Genomic DNA, 25,262 nt, shown 5'->3' with positions numbered 1-25,262 from the left:
CTTTCTGTCATGCTATATCATATGTTGGGCAAATCAGATGAGTTTTCGGCGTTTTTTTTTTTTTTTTCAACAAGGTATGATGGGCTTAGCATTGATGCCTGCGCACTGAGAAAGTGCAAGGAAAAAAGGATGCCTGTAATCGACCGTCATTTGCAAGATCATAAAAAAAAGAAAGCGAACTGCTCTACACCGCCAGCCCCGTCACAATCCGAGCCCCTGTGCGCTCGAGGAGCGGTTTTCCCACACAGCTTGGAACAATATGGCGGATCTCTGCGCAACTCTGCTCCCTGAGGGAGCATATACAGTAACACTACTCTTCCCCAAACCGGTCACAAGCGCACACCGCCATGCGCCATGGAAGCAGTCGTTGATTGGCCAAAAGTGACAAAGGGCAAGTGCGCCGAGATAGGCGGGAGCCAGCCGAGGCCGGAGAGAGAGGACACCAAGCCGCGACAGCAACAGGACGCAGGGTAAACACCTTTGCTTACTTCCTTTGTCGTCGCCATCTTGCCCCATCAGCCGCAAGGCCAAGCTGAACGGCATGGACCACAGAACATCTCATCAGCCAGCGGTCTTCTGGGAAAGCCCCAATAAATGTTTGGCCCTGGGCAAAACACCCCAGAGAAAAAAAAGAACTTCTGGGAAAAAAAGGTGGCTTCCGATAAGGTTTATTTCTTGTAAGCAAACAGTGGCGTTGGGGTTCGATCATGTGAGAAACTGTGTCGAGCTAGACAATTTTTATGCCGCCTGCGAGTCCTTACTAGAGGCCATCAAACCAGTGCAGGAGCCCCTAAATGCTCTCGTAGTGGTCCTTGTATGCACAGGGTCTGCTTTTCGACGGATATCCTGGCAGTCAAGATGCCGATAAAGCCGTCAAGGTTATGAAATGTTGGAACGATATTTCTATCCTCTACCGATACTTTGAGCTGCAGGGGTGTTGCAACTGCCTTACTATACTGCTCAAAAGCAGACCCTGTGGCCTGGGAACATTTGACGCACCCTGTATGTCTACAGACATTTTGAGAACCCTTGACACAGAGCAATTATTTCTTTAAATGGAAATTGATCACATTTTTATGATCCCTATCTCTGTAGGACGAAGAGGGCACTGTGGCAAGCCCTTGCCGAGGCAGTGAACAGGGAATATAATTGCAGCATCGGCGCCATACAGGCAGAAAATAAATGGAAAAGCCTTGAAAGGGCCTACAAAAGAGCGAAAGCAAAAAATAACTCATCTGGCCATTCAAGAGTTTCTTGCAACCAAGAAGAGTAAGTACCTTTTTTTTAGACCTAAAACCACAGCAAACTGAACAAGGGGTCTTGCCAACATTCCAACAAACGGATTTGCAGTTGCCCAATTGAAGGCATCTACTTCTCGAAAAGTTTTTTATGCTGCATTATCCCATGTGCTGATCACACTACTGTGGATTTACTTGATCTGCCATTCATGAAGCTTCCCAACATTCCTTTTAGGGAGCCAGGTGAGGTGCTGGAACACGAGCACCACATCACGCCCACACTTCTCTTAGCTCCTGGAAAGGTCTTGCAGAGCGAAAATTCAAGGTAATACTGCTCGAGTCTCATTGTTGAGAAATTTCAGAAAACAGTGCTTTCAACATAAAGTGATTGTTTCAGCATACCTTCTGACACAGAAGCCAGCTGCCACGAGGAAGAAACCTCACAAGAGCGCCAGGATACCCCACACCACAAGAGGCGTCGCAAGGACACTTCTATCGACACCCTCCTGAATGTTCTTCAGGAGGCCAAGGACAGGGCTGAACGGTTCAGCAAAAAGATGTCTTTGCCGGAGCGTCTTGCGGTAGCAGTTGAGGCAAAATCAACGCAGGAGGAATAAAGCTTTGAAAACATTGAATGTCGTGTTACTATCTCACAAGCCACCAAGATCACATTGTTACAGCCAGCATGCTTATTATAGCATAGGTGTTTACAGCGGTGCTCAAGCCTCTGAACACATCGAACATGCACTTAACAAAGGTACAATCATGATCACATGACTTGTAACAGACCAAGTTAATCGATGCAGGTTTCTGCCTTACAGATGATAGTGCATGTTTTTGCACTTTGTTTATTGCATCTCTGGCTAATTGCATGAAATTTAAGCAACAGTGTGACTGCATTGAGAACTTAGCTCCTTCCACATGTGATGTAGCTGTCATATCGAGCATAGGCACACGGACTAATGCTGAGAATAGTTGGAAAAGTCATAAAAGAAAAATTCACTCAAGTGACACAGCACTGTATAAGCTCTGCAGGTATCAAAAACAGATATGCTGTTTAATTAAATACTTAATCCACACTGTTCGCACACGTGCCCACAACAAAAAGTGCTTAATGTGAGCACTCAAAAGCGTTCACAACGTCAGCACTGCTTCTGTGCAATATCTTTTCGCAGGCTCTCGCTGAAACCTGGCACATGACGGTCAATGAAGGTGTCAGAGTCCTCATCATTGCCAACTTCTTGCTGAGGCAGGTGCTGCAGTTCATCAAAGAAGTCTCTCCCTTCATTGTACAGATTGTGTAGAACCCACGCACCCATGACAATTAGGAGGCACTGCTTTATGTTGGCAGCATCAACAAGATAAAGCCGCCTGAAGCGCTGCTTCAACAATCCAAAAGCATTTTCAATCCGCCTTTTTCATTTTCCTGTGCTGCCACCTCGCGTACAATGCTGGAAGCTCACTGGTAGAGTACTGCGCGCCCAACCCAGCCGGACTGAGTGCCGCTGCGGAGCACGTTTTGTTGGAATCTGTCAACGATGGCGTGTCCTGGGCAGCACCTGGTACCTGGAGGATTTCTAGGGTTGACTGACGGCTTGGTGCGAAGTCCGAGGCAGGCTGTAGTGCCCACCGAAGAGCAAATTCTTCAGTATCTCCGATCATCCGGCATGCGATGCGAACACCAGCTAGCAAGGGCCGCCGCTTCAGAGATGAAGGCTACATTCGGAACATAATGTTCAATGAAATATCCCCGATCAGTGAGGTTGGCGTTTTCCGCTGTATATGCCTGCCATTCATGAAAGGTGGATACTACATCGTGCACGCCGTAGTACAGAAAACGACTGGGGACAACAGTTTTCACAAGCAATCGTTGTGCTCAAGCGCTGCAGAATAGCTACACGAGCTATAAAAGCACAAGCGTACTCGAAACAAAGCAGCTCTGCTAGCATTTCACTGTATTTTCCCACAACACACCGCTGCATAGGTTAAACAAGCATGCGCGTCCATAAAGACGAGCGCGAGAGGCGCACATTAATCCATTCCGGCGATATCACGCAGAGCTCTTCATCATGGATATGATTCCAACACACGCATAACGCACCTTCTTCTTCTGCCTCTTAATACATGGCACATACCCACACGGAGGGATTGGCCAGGGTGTAGTGGCATAAACAAGGAAATTTCCATAGGAGATTATGACAAAATTTTAGCACCATGCGTGAATGCTCTCGTAGCTTCTTCTTCGTTGCCCGCTCCATCGCGCGTTGAAAGCGGCTCACAGCACTTGCCCATTTGGCCTTCTTGCTTCAGAAACCAAAAGCGCCGGAACGAAGTCTGGGTGCCGCGGTGACATTCGAGGCCATCCTGCCCATGATAAACTGCACACACATTTAAACACAGTACCTCGTCCGTACCTGTCACAAAGTGATTCCCGCACAGTCTTGACGTGCTTGACGGTGCCCAAGGGTGGCACGATCGTCGAGCCGGCGAACTGCTTTTATCCATGCTTCGCGTCGAAGGCTGTCCCGGGAAGCGCTCGGAAAGCGAAAAAATCCAAGTTTACTTCCCTTTACATATTGGGCATTGCTGCCGTATGCAACACATTTCGTAGGTATCGCCAAATGCGTCGCGCTGAACGCCCGACGGCTGCAGCAACGCACCCCGCGTAAGAAGCCGGTTTGTTTACACTTCCACGACCGGTCTCGAGTGGAGCGGTGCATGCGCAGTCGCGTCGTGAAAAAGGCGGATTGCAACTCTTTGCTGCGAGTGCACTTTGTTGTATTTCTTCTTCCCCGATGGGAAAGTTTGCACGTTGGCAGCGACCATCACATCCTAAGAATCAGCCTCACGGCGGAAAACGTCCGGAGGAAGATTGGCACGGCCCGGCTGACAGATTGGGACGCCTTCAGAGCGCGCCGCAGACAGCTCGAGGGAAACACCATCAGCTCAGCAGAGGACTGGAGCCAACCACTAAGGCAAATCCAGGACCTTTACACTAAAGAAGTCGACAGAACAGAGCAAACACCCAAGGTGGACAAGCGGCTCCTCAAGCTATGGGAGGCAAGACACGGACTCACCAAGCGATGGAAGAGACAGAAACTCAACAGAAAACTCAAAAAGAAAATTGCGGACATCACCAGGCAGACGGAGGAGTACGCGAACCAGCTGGCCAGACAGGGATGGCAGCAATTCAGCAATTCACTGAGCGGCACCCTCAGCACAGCTAGGACGTGGCAGATCCTCAAAGCTCTCCTGGATCCGAGCAAAAACAAGTCAGAAGGCAGCAAGGCTATACAGCGGCTAGCCCACCAGTACCAAGGGACAGACGAACAACTATTAGAAGAAGTCAAGATCAAATGCTACGGCAGAGATCAGGTCGAAAACTACAAAGAAGAATACAGCGGGGAAGACAACCCCACTATGGACAGACCCATCACGAGGGGAGAAGTAGAAGCAATCAGATCGGCAACGAAAAACACGGCAAGAGGAGCGGACAAGATCCGGAACTCCCTGATCCGAAGTCTCAGCGACGATGCAATCGACCAACTAACCAAATACATCAACACACTCTGGCAAGAAGGAAGAGTTCGGGCGGAATGGAAGCATGCCGTCGTCGTAATGATTCCGAAGCCAGGCAAGAAGCTACAAATAGAGAACCTCAGGCCGATATCCCTCACGTCGTGCCTGGGAAAACTCTACGGGAAAGTAATCACCAGACGATATCAATATTACCTGGAGAAAGAGCAACTGTACCCGGACAGTATGTTTGGATTCAGGGCCAACCTCTCTACACAAGACGTGCTACTCCAACTCAAGGAGGAAGTGCTCGAGACGATGCCAAAAGCGGGCGAAAGCGTGGTCATGGCCCTCGACATAAAAGGGGCATTTGACAACATGAGCCACGCGGCCATCATGGAGGGCATAAACAATACAAACTGCAGGAAGAGAACCCACGACTACATCAGGGACTTCCTAAGCAACAGAACAGCAACAGTGGGCCTGGGCGAGCTGAGAAGCGACGTCTTTCACACCCCCTGCAAAGGCACACCCCAAGGATCTGTCATATCGCCCGTCCTCTTCAACGTGGCAATGATCGGCTTAGCAAACAGACTAAAAAAGATCCAAGGTATCCAGCACGGGATGTACGCCGACGACGTCACAATCTGGACCTCTCAGGGATCACTCGGTGAAAAGCAAGAGAGGCTGCAAGAGGCTGCCACCTGCGTGGAAAACTACACCAAAGAACGGGGCCTATGATGCTCGACGGAAAAATCGGAACTCCTCAGAATTGGCAAACATCTCACCCAGGCAACTCTAGAAGTCACCCTCGAGGGACAACACATCCCCGAGAAGAACATGCTTAGAATTTTGGGAATGTGGCTGCAAAGCAGCCGCAAGTGCAGCCACACCATCAGGCTGCTAAGCAAGGCAGCGGAACAGGTGGGCCGCACGATCAACCGAGTCTCCCAGGAAATAAACGGAATGAGAGAGGAAGACACCCTCAAACTCGTCAACAGCCTCATCGTCAGCCGAGTCACGTACTCCCTGCCGTACCAAGCAGCCACCAAGGCGGAAAGAGAGCAAGCCGACACCATCCTCAGAAAGGCTTACAAGACAGCCCTCCACCTACCCAGAAACGCGTCCAACGAGAAACTCCTGCAGTTGGGCGTCAGCAACACCTTCAGCGAACTCGCGGAAGCGCTGCTGGGTGCACAGACCATCAGACTCGGAGGCACCCACGCAGGACGGGCGCTCCTGAAAAGGCTGGGTCGGGACATGCGCGGACTAGCCGATAGATACGCGCAGGTTCCGGACCACCTCAGAAAATCCTTTAACATAGGACCTATACCAAAAAACATGGACCCTAATCTCCACGCAAACCGACGCAAGGCTAGGGCAGAATACGTCGAACGAACACTAGCCCCAAAAGACAACACTGTCTACACAGACGCTGCCGTCTATCCATGCGGAGCAGAACATGCAGCCGCAATGGCGGTAGTAGAAAACGAAGAAAACCTAGTGACGAGCGCCACGGCGAAAGTCGTTGGCGCAGCGGAGGCCGAGGAAATTGCCGTCGCGCTGGCGGCAGCAGAAGGCTATAGGACCGGCCGCCCCCTAAATATTCTAACAGATTCGAAAGAAACGTGCAAAGACTACATGAAGGGCAGAATTAGCAAAACGGCCCTCAGGATACTCAGCGGGGTAGCCCCTACCGAGTTAAGCAAACCCAGACACAATCTGATTTGGATCCCAGGCCACGCGGGGTAGAGGGAAACGAAAGGGTAGACAGCCTAGCTCAAGGCGAAGCAATCCGAGCAGGACAGTCTCGCCCCGGAGTTCCATCTGCAAGCCTGCGAGGAGGGATACGCAGAACTTTTAAACTTACACAGGGGGATCAGAATCAAATATCCACCACCACACAAAGCTCTGACAAAGGAGGAGGCCACCACCTGGCATAGACTACAGACAAACACCTTCTCCAACCTACACATACTCAACAAAATGTTCCCATCACAATACAGGGCCACCTGCCCGTGGTGCGGAGCCACACCCACACTTTATCACATTACTTGGGAGTGCGAACGCAGCAAAGCATTCCACAAACATGAACACCCGAGTGCGGAGTAATGGGAGAGCCGTCTCACCAGCAACGAGCTCACGGCCAAACGGGCCTTAGTGAGGCACGCGGGCAATGCAGCACGGCTCAGTAAAGCCCTGGAATAGGGGCCCACCGATGCTGAAGAGAAGACTCCGATCGCCAGCGCCAAGAACGAAGACGACGGAGCTTTCGAATCTGCGCATCTCTTGAATGGATCAATAAAAGTTTTCACTCACTCACTCACTCGTTATCCCGGTATGGTCAAAAGCCACGGAAGGAGAGGGTAAGCTGAATCTCCAAGGAGATAGCCATTACTGCACTTGGTCAGGGCCTCTTCAAAAAATGTGCTTTCACGCAGAACTCTTGCATCGTGCGCCGAGCCAGGGAAGCCAATGAATACGTCTAGAAATTTGTTCCTATCATTGGCATTAGCTTGTAGGACAATGGACGGCCATTTCTTACGATTGTAGTAGGAGTGTGGCGACTCCGTCGGCTTATTGATTTCAATGTGGCAGTCATCAATACAGCCTATGGTGTTTTGAGGCCCCTTGGCGGCGCTTTTTGCCAGGAAGCTGGCCTTGCTGCGTTCCTGCTCCTGTCTATCTGGCCAGGCAATCACTTCCGCGCTCACGCTGCTTAGAAAATCCAAGATTCGCTCGACACAACTGTGTATGGTCGACACGGCAAGGTCAAAGCGGTCAGCCAGGAAGTACATGCTGCACTGTCCGCCCAAGTAGCACAAAACCACCAAGCATGCCTTTCCTTTCGGCACTAACTCTTGGACGACCTCTTGTAGCGTTCGGGAAAAATGGTGACGCCACGTACCTTGCGACAAGCCTCTTAAACCTGTCACGCGATATGCGGAAAAGCCTCTTAACTCTTTCCTGCCCACGCCTATGCCCATCGATAGCCCGCTATCGATGGTTGCAAGTTCGTATTTACGCGCTTTCGAAGCGTTTACGGACATGCTGCGCCATCTAGTAAGTAATAAAGGAACTATTCTTTCAGTTTCGGTTTTTTGTTTCACGTTTTCGCCGCGCGGGGGTTTTAAACGACACTTCGAAGTTAGGTGACGCTCCCTCGTTGTGTCCGTGATGGCGTCGACATCGCGCGCTTCTGCTCCGCGCAAACGTCGCGCTTCCATCGATCCCGATGCATCTGCGAGCGATGTTTTTGAAGATGAAAGCAGCAGCGACTCGGAGGACAACTTCAGTTCGTCGGATTTTAGTACTGAAAGCGAAAGTGCGTTGATCCAGCCCGGAACGGCCGCAGGCATCCGTCGGTAAGTTTCGGTTTCTCTGAATCGTTTCGCTGCGCTCCCACGCTGATCTGTAGATATCCTCCGTGTGCTGAAGGTCAGATTTCTTATCTGCAGGGTGGCAACGTCTTTCGGGAGGGACCATTTGCCGGCGGCTGCGCAGGGTGTCGTGTTTTCTCCTGCACGACGGCCAGGCCTCGACCTCGGCATCGCGCTCCGGAGTGGCGCTAGGCGGTTCTCCAGAGCCGTTGATTTCTTTTTTCTTTTTTTCACTGGTGAAATCATCCGAGAGATATGCGACAATACAAATAAATATGCCTGGATGCATATTCTTGAAAAACCAACTTACGGTGAGAGAGATGGGTCCTGGAGAGAAGTGACACCGGATGAAATGCAGAAGTTCATCGGACTGCTAATCTACATGGGTATCGTGCAAGTCCCACGTCTGCACTCATATTGGAACACGGGGAGATTGTTCGCAGGCCTTGTACCACCGAAAGTGATGCCGAGAAGGCGATTCAAGGCATTACTGGCATTCTTGAGTGTGACGGACCCAGAGAAGACCACTGCCGCAACCCACGGGAAGCTTCACCGCGTATCTTCTCTGCTAAAACACATGAACGTTTCGTCTCCGCAGTTCTTTCAGCCGCATCGGTACCTGTCCGTTGACGAGAGGATGGTGAAGTCGAAAGGTCGTTCTGGAATTCGGCAGTATATGAGGGATAAAGTAATAAAATGGGGGTATAAATTGTGGGTTCTGGCTGATTCAAAAACTGGCTACACGGTTCAATTCAATGTGTATACCGGAAAGCGAGAAGCGCCCAGTGCACGTGGTTTGGCATTTGATGTTGTGACGCGGCTGTGTGAGAACTACCTTGATCAGGGATACTTAATTTTTTTGGACAACTTTTACACATCAACATCTTTGTTCATCCATCTACTGGAATTCAAGACACTAGCTTGCGGAACGACCCGAAAAGACCGCCGCGGTTTTCCCAGCGAACTAAAGGACACAAAATGGGAAAAAAAAGCAGGAAGAGGAGATGTTCGATGGCTGCGGGACAAGGACGTATTGTATCTGCAATGGAAGGATACGCGGGTTGTCCACATGATGTCGACAGCCCACACCGCTAACGACTATGTTATTGCGAAGCGAAGAAAAAAAGTCGAGAACAAATGGACCGAAGTCTCAATCAGAAAGCCGCAACTCATAGACGACTACAATGTGGGCATGCTGGGAGTTGACAAATCTGACCAGCTTATCGGATCCTACAACGTCCTCATGAAGTGCGTGCGCTGGTGGAAGACCCTGTTCTTCCATTGTATAGACATTGCTGTAGTCAACAGTTTTATACTGTTTGATGAGCACCGCCGACAGCATCCAGAGGTGGCAGAACTGTCAAGAATCTCGCGCTTCGACCAGTTCGCCTTCAGACTAGAACTGACTGAGCAGCTGCTGGGATTTGATGAGCGACCTTCTGTAAACCCCGCCGTTCCTCCAGTTGTTCCACCAGGTGGTGCACCCCAAGGTCTTCAGCACAAGCCAAAAAAAAATGGAGCGTTATAGGAACTGTAAGTTGTGCTATGAAGACAGAAAAGTTGAACAGAAAACAAATGTCTTCTGTGAGACCTGTGCTATCAATTTGTGTTTCACTACGTCGAGAAACTGTTTTGCCCGTTGGCATGACACGCACCATGGCTAACGTTTTTTTTTCCGCCTCAATAAGTTCTGTACATAGAAAGCTGAAATTTTGTGAAACATTGTACAGATGTATCCTCAACAAAATGTATATACTGAAATTTTTTTATATTTTGTGTGTGTAAAAAAATGTTGATGTTTTTGTATATTTTGTCCAGTGTTGTTTGAAATTTTTATGCAATTTTGTTTTTCAAAATTTTCTCCAATAAACATGTTCATTGAGACTAACACCATTAAAAAGACAATTTCCTCTTCTCAACAATGATACTATTTCCTTGAGTATCAAGCATGTTTTGTTGAAGGAACAAAAATATTTCCTATACCACCCAAAAACCACTACTTTTCCCATGGGCAGGAAAGTGTTAAATTCAAAATCGAAATAACGACTTACAACTTTTTCACAGCTGTTTTAACGATGGCTGCAGTTGATGCAGCACAATCCATAGCTCTCCGCAACAAATTAGCAGGCTTGCACACTACACACACCTCTTCAGCTCAAGCGCAGGCAGACAGTCAGGCAGGCAGGGAACAACAGGCGAAATGGCGAGGCGAAGTGCCGAAGACTAGCAGAAGGCCTGCACCGCCTGCACTTCGGTATTCGTTTTAGTTTGGCGCTAGCGTCGCGCTACGCCTGCACTGCTGAACTGGCGCTGCATGAGTGCAGCAATTTTTTTTGAACTGCCTGGAACTAGTTCACGCAGTGCAAGGTAAATTGAACAGACCAATAGAAAGAAAGGTTTCGATCTTGGGAAAATCTGCGACGGTAAGTGCACACATAGTCTCAAGAATAAGCTGATCCGCAACCAAAACCGTCGCTTCGTCCTTTCAGTTGCTGTGCAGTTGCATCTGCGTGTGTAGCGAGAACCCATTGCTTGTAAGCTAAGATGTGCGGCCATTATAGTAAAAGGAGCACCAGAGGCTGAAGTAGGTACGGAAAAGAACGACTTACCGTAAAAACCGGAATATAGGTCGAACTTTTTTTCAAAAAGCCCTGGTGAAAAGTCGACCCCCATCTTATATACCGGTCATTGGCGGAAAAAATACGGAAGTCTTGCAACAATGGGTGGCTGAAGTCAACAGCCTCCATCACCATCGCCATCAGCAGCAGTGCCGCCATTTTGCGTTTCAGTAGATGCAAAGCGGAAGCTAACGGCAATTTACCGTTGCCTTCAAGAAAAACATGATTGAGTACGAGGAAGCTCACGGGAACCTGGCGGCACAGCGCGAATCTGGAGTATCCGAAAAGAGCATTCAGTACTGGCGGAGGCAGAAGCTGCGTATTACAACTTGCAGCAACCAGAAGAAAACATCATTTCGTGGGCAGACCGTAGTGTATCGAGAATAGGAAGGAAACGTTGCGCTGCGAGTAAGATCGCTGCCTGTGACTGCCGAATGCATCGCGTGAAAGCGGCAGAGATCGCGCGTGCCTCTAGACTCACGAGGGCGCAATTCAAAAGCTCGCCATCCTGGTTGCGGCGGCGATTCATGAAGAGGAGGGCTTTGCTCTACGGCGCCGTACTTGCCTCTGCCAGAAACAAACACGCGGGCCGATTGGTGCGCGATATTGTTAAAAAATTTGCTGGGTGTACATACAAGCAGCATTTAAATGAAATTAAATACTGTCACCATTGTGCAACCTCTCGAGTCGCATTTGTTTCAAAGTAAGGATGTCTTTCGGTACTTTTCCCATTGAAAAAAAGATTTTTTTCATTTTTAGAATTGGTTAGTTAGAGGGTCGACCTATATTCCGGTCCGACCTATAGTCCGGTTTTTACGGTATGCTCCTACATACCGCTACTGCAGATTGTTCAGTGTAGAGCCGTGCGTGCGGACAATGCATACCGTCAGTTCGTGTATTACACTGCATCTTGGATGCTACTGTTGAACTTTGTTCCAAGCAGCGCGATTTTCGTGGACCATATTCCGAATAAAGCATTTGTGTTACGGCTGCTGTGGTGTGTGTTTGTCACTTTCTTATGGTCCAAGTGATACAGTCACTAAATGCCATCTCGCAGGCCAGTGCTCAGTGTGACGCTGATTACTTGCCATCAACGAGACCTCAAGCATTTTCGTGTCCGCATATCGAGCCTGGAAAGTACCACGATTTTATATGTGAGGCTGACATAATTGTGAACTTGGTGTAGTATGAACGCGTTGATGTGTACGCGTTATAACAATTAATTATATCGCGGAATCTTTCAAAAACATTGCATGCCAGCTCGTGAAGGCTGCTTGATGCATGGTACTGCTGCCATGATAGTTAACATTTGTGTGTCTTCTTATTTTGTCACTTTTCTGTCTTTAACAAACCAGTAGAAAATATTTTTGGTTTCCTAAGCACCATTAAAATGTCGTAAAGAAATGCGTCCAAGTGAACGTTTTAGAGCGGCGTCTGCATACATGTACACAATACGACAACGACCTGCGCTGCCGCAGTAGCATTAAACCTTGCCGTTTTAGATAATAACAATATAAAACATTCAACAAAACCGTCCGCAGCTGCAGATAAACATTCAGGCGATCCATCCGTTGGCTCGAAAAAGAAGAGCTGAGTGGCTCTCCGCGACATGAAGTCCTATCACATTTCCCCCCCTCAGGTGTTAAAATTTGGGTTCTGACATGTCCTTCAAATCATTGCACAAACCATAGTGTTGTCTTCGCACTCCTTTACAACCGTATCAGCCGAAACACTGCCTGTCAAAACCGCATTATCAGACGCAGCAGCCATCGCAACCAAGCGCGTGCCGAGCAGTCAGGAGGCGTGTAATGGTGGCGTGCTCACGTGATCAAAGATGGCAGCTCCCATGATATGGCACTGTAAAGCATCTATAAGCTTGAGCGGAAGCGTGCAGCCTCAGCCTGCTTCATCTCTGCCACAAAGCGACGTCATCAAAGAAAAACTGGTGAACATTACTCGCCTGGGCCATTCTGAAGCTGCACGATACTTTTTCTACATAACTCTGCATAAAGAAAGCATTGAAAGCATTGTATTTTGTTTTTTTTTTGCAATTTTCCCAGTTTGATTATTTTCGTCACATGGCAATCTACTGACAAGCGTATCTCGTGATTCTGCTAATCAGATTTTGGTAACCTTTGTGTCATTTAGTAGCTAAATAGGTGGTGATTGCAATGAGGGTTTCAGATGGTAGCCAGGTGTAAACACAAAATTGTTATCTGTTATTATTAATTTGAACTATAATTTCAGTTCTTCAACCACAACTTTGGATAACCACAACTTTTGAACTAGAAGAGCTAGAAACATGCTATTACCTTTGTTGCAATCATTGATCCTTCTAGAATATAGCAACATACAGATTATGAGCATCTGTACAACAGTTTTCTCTAAAACCCTGTCAGAAGCTCTTCTCATAAAAACTATACAACTGAAAAAAAAATTGCAGACACTAATTTCATATTTGAGATTAGCATGCTGAAATATATATAGCTACAAATTTTCATGGCAATAGCTTCAACAATAAAAATTTTTTCTCAAAGACCCATGTCCAGTAGCTAAGCACTGTTACTGCGCTGCACTCAATAAATTTTCAGAGTACTACTGTTACACTGCTCTAGATGCCTCACTATATAACATCTGGGTTCATATGCAGGCCGTCTTTCATCCACTTGTCATATACTGCCATTCACAAGACAACAGTGCATGTGTTTGAGCGTAGACATTTGTTCTCATTTCCAACTGCCTTTCACCCGTGGATGAAACGCGATGATGGCTTCCTAAAAACTGTGATGTGTCTGAATGACTAAAAGAACAGATACCAGTCATGTCATTCATGTTGCCTTCCCACTCGTTTTTGCGCCACGCAATCAACTTGAAAAGACCTGTGAGCCCAAATCATAGATTTGATCCAGTGCATTTCGTGTTTATAAAAACTGAGCTGCACCGACCAGAATCAAACCTGCAATGGTGGGCTCAGCAACTGAATGCTTGAGCTACAGCGGTCCCGTGCATAGCTCTGAATAACAGCGCATCAGCAGGCCTCTATATGCAAAGATCAAAAACCTGTACTCACCGATGGTGCATCACACAACATTGTCACTTCCTTTAGAAGCCAATTTGTTACAACAGTGGCAGTCATCCTTGAGGCCCCTGCTTGAAAAGCACAAGCAGATCGTTCACAGAGCCCCAGGGAACTGGCCACTGCACTCGCCATGACAGATTAGCAGACGGATCAGCTGGGTTTGCTGCCCTCAACCTGCAAAGTGATGGCCAGATAAGAGCAAGGAAAAAAAAAAAGGAGTACCCAAATGTGCACACTGCAGCTTATAGCTATTAGTAAGGCACAAAACTCTACTATGGCAGTAATAATGCTTTTATAGTTTCACTTTTCCCAATTGATTTGTTTGCAAAATTGACCTGTTATAACATTCTCGGTTCGTGTACCGTGATGTGACTGGCCGAAGTCACTTTCGAGAAGCTTTTGGAGCAGCCAAAACTTTGGGTTGCCACAGAAAAGCAAGCGTTTGGCGCAGTAATTGATATATGAAACATAGGAAAGCATAAGGGTGGATTTTTTGTCATTGATCACATGGATATTAACAACTGTAATTATTTGTTAAAGTGAAAAATAATTTAACACCAAGCCCAAAAGACAACCACATGCCACTGGAAAGATGACAACTCATGACCTTCGCATCTCGTGCAATGTGTTCCATCAATTAAGATTTGACTGCCCTGCACCCCCTCTCCTGTACCTATATACCAGGCCAAGACATTTTTTTTTAAAGCCATCAAAGATACGTCACTGCTGGGGGTCTGCGAGGGCAGATTGCATAGCATAACAGGCATTCCATCCATGATAGAGTGCAATTAAAGATAATTACATAAAATTAATTATTCAGCTTTATTTTTGTTATATGGCACAAGACTATATTGCAAAATTGATGGCCATCAACACTGAAGATTATCCCAATATCATGGTTCCCTTAATTGAATTTTCAACACATGCTCCTGACAATTCATTTAAGTTAGCGTTCCCATGTTGGGCATGTGCACGCCACACACGACCACCTCTTTTTATAGGGCACTGAAGTGAAAACCTCAAGAGAAAAGCGCACAACAGCTGTATCTTACCGGTGCTCGCCTACGGGGCAGAAAAATAGAGGCTAACAAAAAGGGTTCAGCTTAAGTTAAGAACAACACAGCGAGCCATGGAAAGAAAAATGATAGGTGTAATGTTAAGAGACCAGAAGTGGGCAGAGTGGGTGAGAGAACAAACGTGGGTTAATGACATCCTAGTCGAAATCAAGAGGAAGAAATGAGCTTGGGCAGGGCATGTACTGCGAAGGCAAGATAACCGCTGGTCCTTAAAGGGGCCATGACATGTTCGTTCTTCATATTGCAGTTTAATGCTTCAGTGACTAATACAAGAGCTTATGATTCAATCTCCGAAATTTGGCTGCCCTGGACGCGCTCTATATTCCAAAAAATGCAACCAAAATTAAGGACGGGAAACTCCGCCCATCGGCAGCGACCACCATATAGAATGCCATCGTGACGTCACCAGGGCATGCACGGAGCAACGTCGTCTGCTCTCGTTGCTGCAATGTGTGCAGCGAGGTCTCTTGTCCCCTGTAGCGAGGTCTCTTATCCCCAGCGAGGTCTCTTGTCCAAAGTAGCAGTCGTCCCCCATATATGAGCGACTGGTGCCGCAAAAGCATTAAAAATAGTAATGCAGTTATTCTTCGGTATAGGTATAGGGTCTGGTTACACTAGGCCGATGGGACCGCGATCGGCGGTGGTTGGCTGGACAGTATGCAAATGCCATCGCTGACGCACTGGTCTGTCAAGCTAGACCGACGAAGATGCCAGCCCGACCAACAGCCCCGTATCGCAGTAGTGTAAAGAGTGAACTTAGTGGGAACTGGCAAGGTGTGGTGGGGGACTAGTTGGTATGACATTCTATAGACTTAAGAATTTTAAAACTTATTGTACATGATGCTAGCCACAGCGACATACGCTATGTGCGTGCACCGGCGAAGATGTGCTTTCATTCGGTGCCTGAACATAGACCCTATCGGCGAGGCAATTGAGCGATATGGGCAGAAAACGCCGCACGACAGTGTCGCTCATCGCTGTCGCCTGGACTTGTGCGGCCGAGCGAAAGCTTCACGCCCGGTGAATAGACGGCCCGAAAAACTGCGCTTGTGTACCTTATCCATACCGGGAAAAGCAAAACGAGCGGCTGGATTTCATATCTTCACACTTTCTTACTAATCAGCGGGGAACTCCTGCCAGATGCTTGAATTTCGACCGACGGTGGACCACTGGCCCCTTTCATGACGAGGCCTAGCGAGTATGCAGGATTCGTGTGTGTTATTTCGGCGATTGCGGAGAGCGAATTCCCAAGTTTTAGCGCCTGAAAATAGCTGTCGAGCGTAGTTTTGGCTACCGTGCTCTCAAAGCGCCAACTGCCTACATCGCAGGGCGCGAGTACAATAAGAAGGAAGTGCCGATATGTGACCGGTCTGCACTGCATGTGCTGAAGGCAGCTGGCAGCAGTTGTCGACGTCGACTGTGGACAACAAATCTGGTCGTTTTCATTAATTCAAGTAATGTCCGAACGTATTTTTAGCTAAAGTGCTTTAAAATCAAATACTGATCACATAAGAGGAATCAGATACAATTAGCTGGAAGCACTGGTCCTGCGCGAAGTGTTTCCCAAGCAGGTAATATAGCATCAGCGCCGCTTATTGCAGTGTTCTCATAGTGTGTAAATGAGTAAAACTACAATTTGTGAGCAATACTACGTAATATTTAAGATAAGGAGAGCCCACCTAGCGTATTATGCCAAGCAAACGAGCAGTACTGTCTGCGCACAGCTATGTAAACAACCCCAGCGCGCCTGCAGTTGTCGTGATCGTCGCGTTCCTAGGTCACAATGCGTACGCACAGTAAACGCTAAATGATGTACTACTATATTCAAGTACTCATTTAAGGTCTCCTCGATTCGGCTACACTTTCTACACTAGTGTAGGCAGTGCTACACTCGCGTACTCGATTTGTTAGTGTAGCCAGCGCCACCTGCACTTCGGCACTCGATTTGGCCAAGCGCTACACGAGTTCTTCTACACTTCTACACTACGAGTTTGGCGAGTGCAATTCGTGTAAAGCCGTGGCCGTAGCAGACGTTTCCGCAGCCATGCTCGTCTTGATCGACGGCGTCGAGACACGGGCATACGCCTTGCTTGACGAGCACGGCACGCACATGGAAAACGATGATGGATTCCTTTATGAGACGGAAGGTGAGTACTGTTATTGGTTAAGCACGTGGGCTATGTTGCCGTTTGTGACGTGCTGCAAGTTATTTTACTTTCCTAGGCGGCCTTCGCATCAGTGTACTACGTGTGGAAGAACCTATTCGCAACACACCTCCACCGACGGTACCGGCTGTCGTTGAGGATGGCGGTCGGCTCGTGCCGTCGCCTCTTCGGCAGACCACGCCGCCGGTAGTCTGGCAGCCCACGCCGTCGCCAGGGCCGTCGTGTTATTCGCCGCCACCGTCCGGCCACGGCGAACGCGATGCGTGGAACGACAGGAAATCAAGGTTCCTGATTACAAAATATAAGGAAGCCAAGGATAGCATTGGCAGAAAGGGTGGCTTTAGGTAAGTCGCAGCGTGTGAAATGCCGTAATGACACGTGCTTATGCGCCAGATAGCGCATATTTCTGATTTCTGCAACGCATCATTGGCGCACTTTGTGTCGTTAACCTTTCAGATTTTGTTGCTTAAGTTTAGAGCGCACAGTGTTTTCTCAGCCGTAAGCTATGGCTCGGCGTACTGGCAATGGATATGTTTACTATCTACTTCTAGAAGCACAACATTCATTGTTTTTAATTGTTCATTGTTATTAAAAGTTACACAAAAGCACACAGGTCCATAGTATAAGCTTGGAACGTGCTGTAACTGATGCTACATCTTTTAAGCTTGGAACATGCTGTATCTGATGCTATCCTTATGCAAAAACTTAACAGTAAGGTACTAACGCTTGGAAAAATCTTTTCTCGGGACAAAAAAAGGCTTTGTGAGAGAAGCTTAGAGACCAAATCAACCGTGAATTTGGCTGCCACCTGACACCACTGCAAGTGGAAAATAATTGGAAAACGATGGAGAGGGCGTACAAGAAATCGAAAGTTAAAAATGGCTCGTCCGGACATTCGCGAGCAGCCTGCTTGTACGAACGGTATGGACAGAAGACATTTCAGTTGTTTGTTCAAGTAGGTATCCTCAGAAGATGATCTTTGACGTATTTTTTTTTACAGGGAACTCTCCGAGGTGCTAGAAAGAGAGCACCACATTACCCCTGTGGCATTGCTTGCACCAGGAAGAATACACCAGGAAGTTTACAATTAAACACTTCATTTTTTCTCAGATGAAATATTTTAATATTGTGCCATCTTATTATGTTCACATAATGTTAACGGGCATGTTTTAGTTGTGGCTCTAATTTGCTTTCGCATGCTTGCATGCATATGTGTCTGTCGTGGAGGCCTGTACAGAGAAATAACCTTGACTAATTAATGAATGCTTAATATTCTACAATTCACATAAATAAGACCTTCTTGGATCTGCAATTAAGTTTTCACTTCTTTTTGTAGTGACCTCTCTGGCTCTTAAATACGCTATGTGTGATGCTCTGCTAGCAGGAATGGCGAGAAACCAAGCTACCCAACAGCAAATTTCTCTGCCACTCCTTTTGCATAGTTATAGCATGGAACGAACAATTTTGTTATGTTGAAATTAATGAAACATTATTAATTAAAGTAATAGGGAAGAAGAGAACATGTTGCCCAACAATGGGCCTGATGATGAAGAGGACGAGCCCCCTACGCCCTCCCGCAGCATCGAAGCAACACCAGCTAGGCGACATAGCCAGCAGGATAAAACCGCAATTGGCGGCCTCATAAAGGTGCTGCAAAAAGCGATGGTCGAGAAGAAGAAGCAGCGTGAGGAGAAAATGCATCTTCTAGAGCGCGTAATGAAAGCCGCTGAGGCGAAAAATAAATGAACATCGAGTTCAAGTTCGCATTGCTCCTATGTGCATTCTTTTTCGGTCAGCACTGGTGCTGGGCTATTAGCTTCCTTCGGCTTTCACAATGTCCTGCATTTGCGTCACTCTCGCTGGGCTCTTCATTATTACCAACATCATCATGAGTAGGCAGGTCTCCAAGGTCTGCAATGAAGTCCCTCTCAGAATTACACATGTTATGAAGTACACACGCTCCCATGACTATACAACACTGCATGATTGTCTTTGCGTCGACAAGGTATAATCGTCTCAAACGTTGCTTCAGGAGCCCGAAGGTGTTCTCAATGGCAACTCTCTGTTGGCTGTGAAACTTCTTGAATCTTTTCTTCCATGTTGGAAAGCTTGAGCCATTGTCCTTGTATGGCGTTAAAAGCCAAGGCAGAAGGGGATATGCGGAATCTCCGAGTATATAAGAGTCGCCGCATTTGGCCGCAGCTTCCTCAAAAAATGTGCTTTCCCGCAAAACTTGAGCATCGTGTGCTGAACCGGGGAATCCAATAAATACATCCAGAAACTTGTTTTGGTCGTTGCATACACATTGAAGTACTATCGAAAGAAATTTCTTCCCATTGATGTAAGATGCAGTTGATTCCATAGGCTTCAGAATTTCGACATGACAGCCATCGATACATCCGACGGTATTGCGGGGACCTTTCTCCCTGCTTTTCGACAGTAAGGCCGTTTTACTGCGGGCTATGTCAGCAGCGCTTGGCCAGCATATTACCTCTTCGCTGATTGAGTGCAGAAAATTTAGCACCCCTTGTGTGCACAGCACAACCGACGACTCGGATACGTCGAATCTTTCAGCAACTGAATACATACTTGTTTGAGCTCCAATGTAGCACAATGTAATCAAGCAACTTTTCTTTGCTGTGACCTGAGGACGACCCGAAACACATTTTGGATAATACGGTGATAGTTGAAACCACTTTCACAAGTCCTCAAAGGTTTCACGTGAAAGACTAAACAGCTTCTTAAATTCAAAGTCGAAGTACTTTGTTGTCACCATTTCGAAGTAGCCGTTCACTCGATGACGCTCAACCCACGCCACTTTGCACAAGGCAACATAAAGGGTGGTGTTAAATTCGTCATCACTGTCCGAGTCAACGAGCTCCATTGCCGCTGCCACCAGATGCTCCATTTTCCACACCGCACAGGTTTACCACCACAAACAAAACGCTGCGCACATGTCAAATGCGTGGAGGAATGGCTGCAGCCGCCGCAGCAGACGAAGGCTTGCACACTCCTGCACTTTCACACTCGATTTGGCCGCTACAATGAGAGCGCTAGTGTCTAGCTACACTTACACTTTCAGAACTAGCGCTACACTTGCACGGAACTTTTGTGAACCAGTGTAAAAAGTGTAGCCAAATCGAGGAGACCTTTAGACAGTGGCGACTATTCATCGGTGCGGGCAGTGAAAGCATTCAATCGCGTAGGGTTTTGAAAGCGACTTGGTTCCTGCAAAAGGGTTCTACGAGCCAAAGGGAATGTATGTTAGACTTACAAATGCACACATGCAGCGGGAAAGTCGTCTCATTCGGCATTTTTCTCTGCTCCTTTCGTGCCTCAAGGTTACTCTAGTGCCACCTTGTGATAATTTGAGTTTAATTATCGAGCCAATGAATAGAGAACAAGAAATTGGTAGCCACCTACCAAACGCTGCGGCTTTCACGGCGCACATTGGCGAAGGCACACATGGCACGTGCCGCTTTTCACATACGCGAGCACTTGACTGCTCAAACGAAACCACACTCATAACAGAAAAATAACATGTTTATAAGCGTAAATAATAAATCAGGAGTCAATCGATTTCTGTTTCCTCAACAACCAGAAAAGGGGTGCCACGAACAAGACCGCTTTCTTAAGGATCACTCAGGTCGCGTGCTATGACGGCTTCCGAAAAGAAAACATCAAAAATGCATTATAATTCGATAAGCTAAAAAAAAGAAAACTTTTCGAGCGACTGCCGTCTACGGTGTGCATGCAAGCACCTCAACAGTGCGCAGCAGACGACGCAGAGCGGGTATGCCCCTCCGACGTCAGCAATCAGAGGTTGCCAGACCAGCAAGCAGTTCGCAGAAGAAACGGGAAAAATTCGTTTCAAAAATATTTACCTCACAGAATCAACTGAAACTTAAGGAAATTCCAATTTAAGAAGTTGAGAATTAAATGCAATAAGCAGGGTATGCGTGAAAATAGGCTGTCATAGCCCCTTTAAGGGTAACTGAGTGGATTCCAAGAGGAGGCAAGCGTAGCAGAGGGCGACAGAAGGTTAGATGGGCGGATGAGATTAGGAAGTTTGCAGGCATAGGGTTGGCGCAGCTAGCAAAGGACATGGTTAGTTGGAGAGACACGGGAAAGGCCTTTGCCCTGCATTGGGTGTAGTCAGGCTGATGATGATTATGATTACCCCACTTCAGCCAAGCAAGGATGTGAAAGTCAACACCAGTGCCATCTGTCAAACATTTGTGCCACGCTCATTTCCGGCCTCCCCTGGATCCGCACCTCGGAATGACCAGAGCAAATCCCTGCAGGCCTGTTTTGCTTCTCAGTTTCCATTATATGGGCTGACGAGGCCGGTCAGCATGACGACTGCCTGCAGATCTACCGACTGAAGGATTCTCGGAAAAATTAGGTTTTCCGCTTGTGCCATCTAACAAAGATGTAAGAATACAAGCAGTGCCCAAGAATTTTGTTCTTTAGGAAATATGTATGTGTGGAACTGATTATTAGTATTTTGTCATTATGCAGCTGCATGCAGCAGGCTTTGTTGTTTGGCATAATTGGCGCGGCAATCACTTCACTGGTGTCCTTACATAACACCACAAACCATATTAGGCTCAGTCAGGAGCGGGTGACACTTCCACCCATTCAAAGACAACACTAAAAGTAAGAATAAGAAGGGAGTTCACAGAACAAACCATTAAGTGCAGAAATAAGGTTTTGCAATGCTGCCTTGAATCGAGGAGAGATACAGTGGCAAAAGTCCCTACAGTGACAAGTGGGCATTACGTGGAACAAAGGTGCTGTGAAGAGAGGAGAAAAGAGAAAAAAAGAGCATGAGAGAAGAACACATATGAAAAAGAGGGAAAAAGCATGAGAGAAAAACACGTATGGCCCTGTGAAACAATACCTATCTTGGTACCCCATTTTCTACTAGATTTCCACGAAAAGTATTGCGCAAGAAAAAAAAAAGTCATGCAGTTCCGAGTCATGTAGAAAAGTTTAGCTGTTCAAAGTCAGCTATCACATAAATTTGAAGCCAACAGTACCAAGCTAATCCCATGTAATGCTATCCATTGCCTTGGTACATGATGAAGTTCAATGCCTTTTGCATTCCTGTGGTGTGCCAAATCAACTAGTACAGATTGATATTCAAACACTTTTTTTATTGGTTTCCCCTTATCTCGGGGCAGATACCTAGGGTTTATGTTTCACCAGAAAGACATACATTTTGGCTCCATTCCCATAAGGTTTAATAGTGAGTCACGCATGTTTTTTCTTCTCGCCCTAGTTTTTCTGCTATGCACTGCCCAGGATGTCAGCATACTGACTAGCCGAACTTTCCGTTCCCCTAAAATTAAATGCAAAGAAAAATCCTATCAACTACATATCAGAAGAGAGTGCCACACCTTGAAACACTCTAAAGGGAGTCTGTCAACAAACAATTAAAATTTTTGTTACTAGTCAAACCGATTAGTATATGGCCATTTCTGGTTTGGTTTATGGTTTATTGGGGTTTAATGTCCCAAAGCAACTCAGGCTATGAGGGGCGCCATAGTGAAGGGATCCAGAAATTTCTACCAACTGGGGTTCTGTAAGGTGCACTGACATCACATAGTACACGGGCCTCTAAAATTTCACCTCAATTGAAATTTGACCTATGCGGCCGGGATTGAACCCGCGTGTTTTGGGTCAGCAGCAGAGCGCCATAACCACTGAGACACTGCAGCGGCATATGGCTGACTAGTTTTCTCAGAAAAAAATTGTTTTTTGCTGCTGCATAAACATCACCACTGCCAGAAATATGGCTATTTCTGGCAGTGCTGATGTTTATACAGCAGCAAAAGCCAATCACTGCTGAGAAAACTAGATTTCAAATTTCCCACCATTTTATTGACACTCCCGACATCAAGACCAATGAGGAATCCGTGACCAACGTATCGAAGTAAATGGCAGAGTAGCCTAGCATCAGCGATCCATGCACAAAAGACTGCCTTGACACTGCACTTTGCTTCAGAAAACAGCTTGTAGCCAAAACACTAGCTTTATGATATTTTATAGCTTATAAAAAACTCCCATTTGCATTGAAAGTAGCATCTCTGTAATAAGAAAGCTCGAATCTAATGACACAAGTACTCCAAATTGCTTTTGTGTCCAGTTAAATAAATGTAACTATACTGAAGCGAAATTTTCAAAATCTGATTGAGGGCAGATTTGTTGAGGTAACTGCATCAAAACTAAGGGCACGAAAAAACAGAAAACAGGAATAAAAGAGAAGCAACCAATGGGTCAGCTTGTTGGTTGCAGACACATTGAACTAATTTTTTTTCATGCTTACCAGCACACGTTCATGCATAGACTAACTTGTGACACAATAGAAGCAACTTGCTAATATAGCTTTCACGCTGCAACATGGTCGCGTATGAATGATCACCATGAAGTGGAAGACGTGAGCTGCTTTGACAGCACGGAGAACCTATGCACAAAGTATTACTGCAATAGCGACTCTTAGTAGAGATTGGTTGATGAAACGGCTCACACGCTCAAGCTCGCTCGCCCACATGGCCTGCCATCATGGATGTGAAGAGTGGTTTCCTGTGGCTTTTGCACTGAAAAAGCCATGCCCTACCAAACTGCGTGGGCAAACAAGCCAGCGATTAGGAAGGGTGCACCAAGCATAGTATCTTGACCACTGGCACGTGCCCTCATGATAGCACTGACAAGGCGTTCAGTCAAAATACCCGTTGAGTTTCAACTTTCGCTCACACCTGTACAAAACAAAGAAAACAGCAAATCGATATTAATTCACAAACACTGCGGCTGAACAGCAGCTCAGGTTTCACCGGCCCCAGCTGGTTGTACTGCACAAGGATGGAGTGGTTGCACAACTAAAGGCACTACAGGCGCAATGGTCTGAAAACTGCCAACTACAAGCAAAGGTAGCCGTCTAGTGGACTACTCTAGAAGTAAAAATTTTGAGGTACATAAAATACCTGACAAAAAAAAAGAGAGAAAATTCGAATGATAATATACAATCCCTGGCAGAACCAGCTGTGAAGCACATGGAGGCGGTACACAGGCTGAAATGTGAAGGAGAGTCAGTGCCTTCGATACTTGTTAGACTTTCTAGCTCATAAATTTGCGACACGCAGATCCAGAAATGAATCATACTTAATGAAGAGAAGGTATACATCAATGATAAATCTAGCACCTCATAAGAAAAAGCTGTTAGGGATGGAAAAGAAGTTGGCTAGAGAGAAATGCTAAACATTTTTATGAGCTCGAAACAGGAGCTTTTCTTCAAAAACAAGGAGCAAGTGCGATCAGAAGATGAACTGAGGACAACTTAGCATTAGATAGCATGGATAATAGAAGATTGGAAGTTACTCAGACAGGATTACATTATCAAAGAAGAAAAGCCTGCTTAGATATAACACACAAACATAAGAAGTCTACAAAAACACGGATATTCTTAGGGTGTATTTGAAAAAATGTCTTTGCACTGGACATTATCTTAGCGAAAGCAGATGTAAGCAGTAGTGCATGCTGCAAATGCATAACAAACTGATGATTTCCAACAACGGAGCCTATGCAAAAGAGAAAAAAAGGGCAGAGGAGTTTTGATCTATGTGAAAAGGAACTTGACCTGTGAACAGAACCTACTGTCAGTTGGGGAAGCAGAAGTGATGCTGCTCATGGTAGAAGACGGCAACCACATAGCTGTCATCAGTGCAGTGCACCAACCCCTTACTAAAATATCAACTCACACTCTCATTCACTGCACTTAACAGCTGGCATCAGCTGTTGTAGAAGGGAGCTCTCACTACCAAGCACAAGGATCCAGGTCAATGACAGTATCCAGGTCCACTCGTAGGTTTGAACTGCCAGTGGTTATTCATAAAGTACACAAGCGCATGCATATAAACGAGCGATGGCTCAAGGACGAAGGCAAGTACCATCGTCAGCACGCTTAACACGAACGACGGAAAGCGTGGCCGGGAGCGGCTTGGACTGACGCCAGCGCCGCGAAGTGTTGCTCACTTCGCTTTTTCGCGACTTTTCTCTACTGGCCGCGGCTCACGCGGGTGCAGAAAACACGTTGCGGTTTGCTTATCTCCAAAAAGCGTTAAAGTGGCGTGGCTTCTGACCGCTCGAGCGCTTTTCCAGGTCGGCCTCAAAGCCGCTGGTCGAAAGAAA

General features: G+C 46.8%; 1 protein-coding gene and 1 long non-coding RNA gene across 2 annotated transcripts in view; one reads left to right on the top strand and one right to left on the bottom strand.

Moving 5' to 3' along the window:
* The window catches only part of LOC144102029 (uncharacterized), a 167,402-nt gene that overhangs the window by 138,002 nt on the left and 4,138 nt on the right, over positions 1-25,262 (bottom strand). The window contains exon 2 of the long non-coding RNA XR_013308150.1: positions 13,823-14,005. This is a non-coding gene — a long non-coding RNA (uncharacterized LOC144102029). The remainder of the gene's footprint in view (positions 1-13,822; positions 14,006-25,262) is intronic.
* LOC144100610 (uncharacterized) lies at positions 16,939-18,305 on the top strand. Its single transcript, XM_077633500.1, has 2 exons — positions 16,939-17,054; positions 17,131-18,305. The coding sequence occupies exons 1-2, from the start codon at positions 16,952-16,954 to the stop codon at positions 17,418-17,420; spliced, it is 393 nt and encodes a 130-aa protein (XP_077489626.1). The 5' UTR covers positions 16,939-16,951; the 3' UTR covers positions 17,421-18,305.

Source organism: Amblyomma americanum, chromosome 8 (genome assembly GCF_052857255.1).
Source record: "Amblyomma americanum isolate KBUSLIRL-KWMA chromosome 8, ASM5285725v1, whole genome shotgun sequence".
NCBI classification, from domain to species: Eukaryota; Metazoa; Arthropoda; class Arachnida; order Ixodida; family Ixodidae; genus Amblyomma; species Amblyomma americanum.
This window is presented reverse-complemented; position numbering and strand designations above follow the sequence as displayed.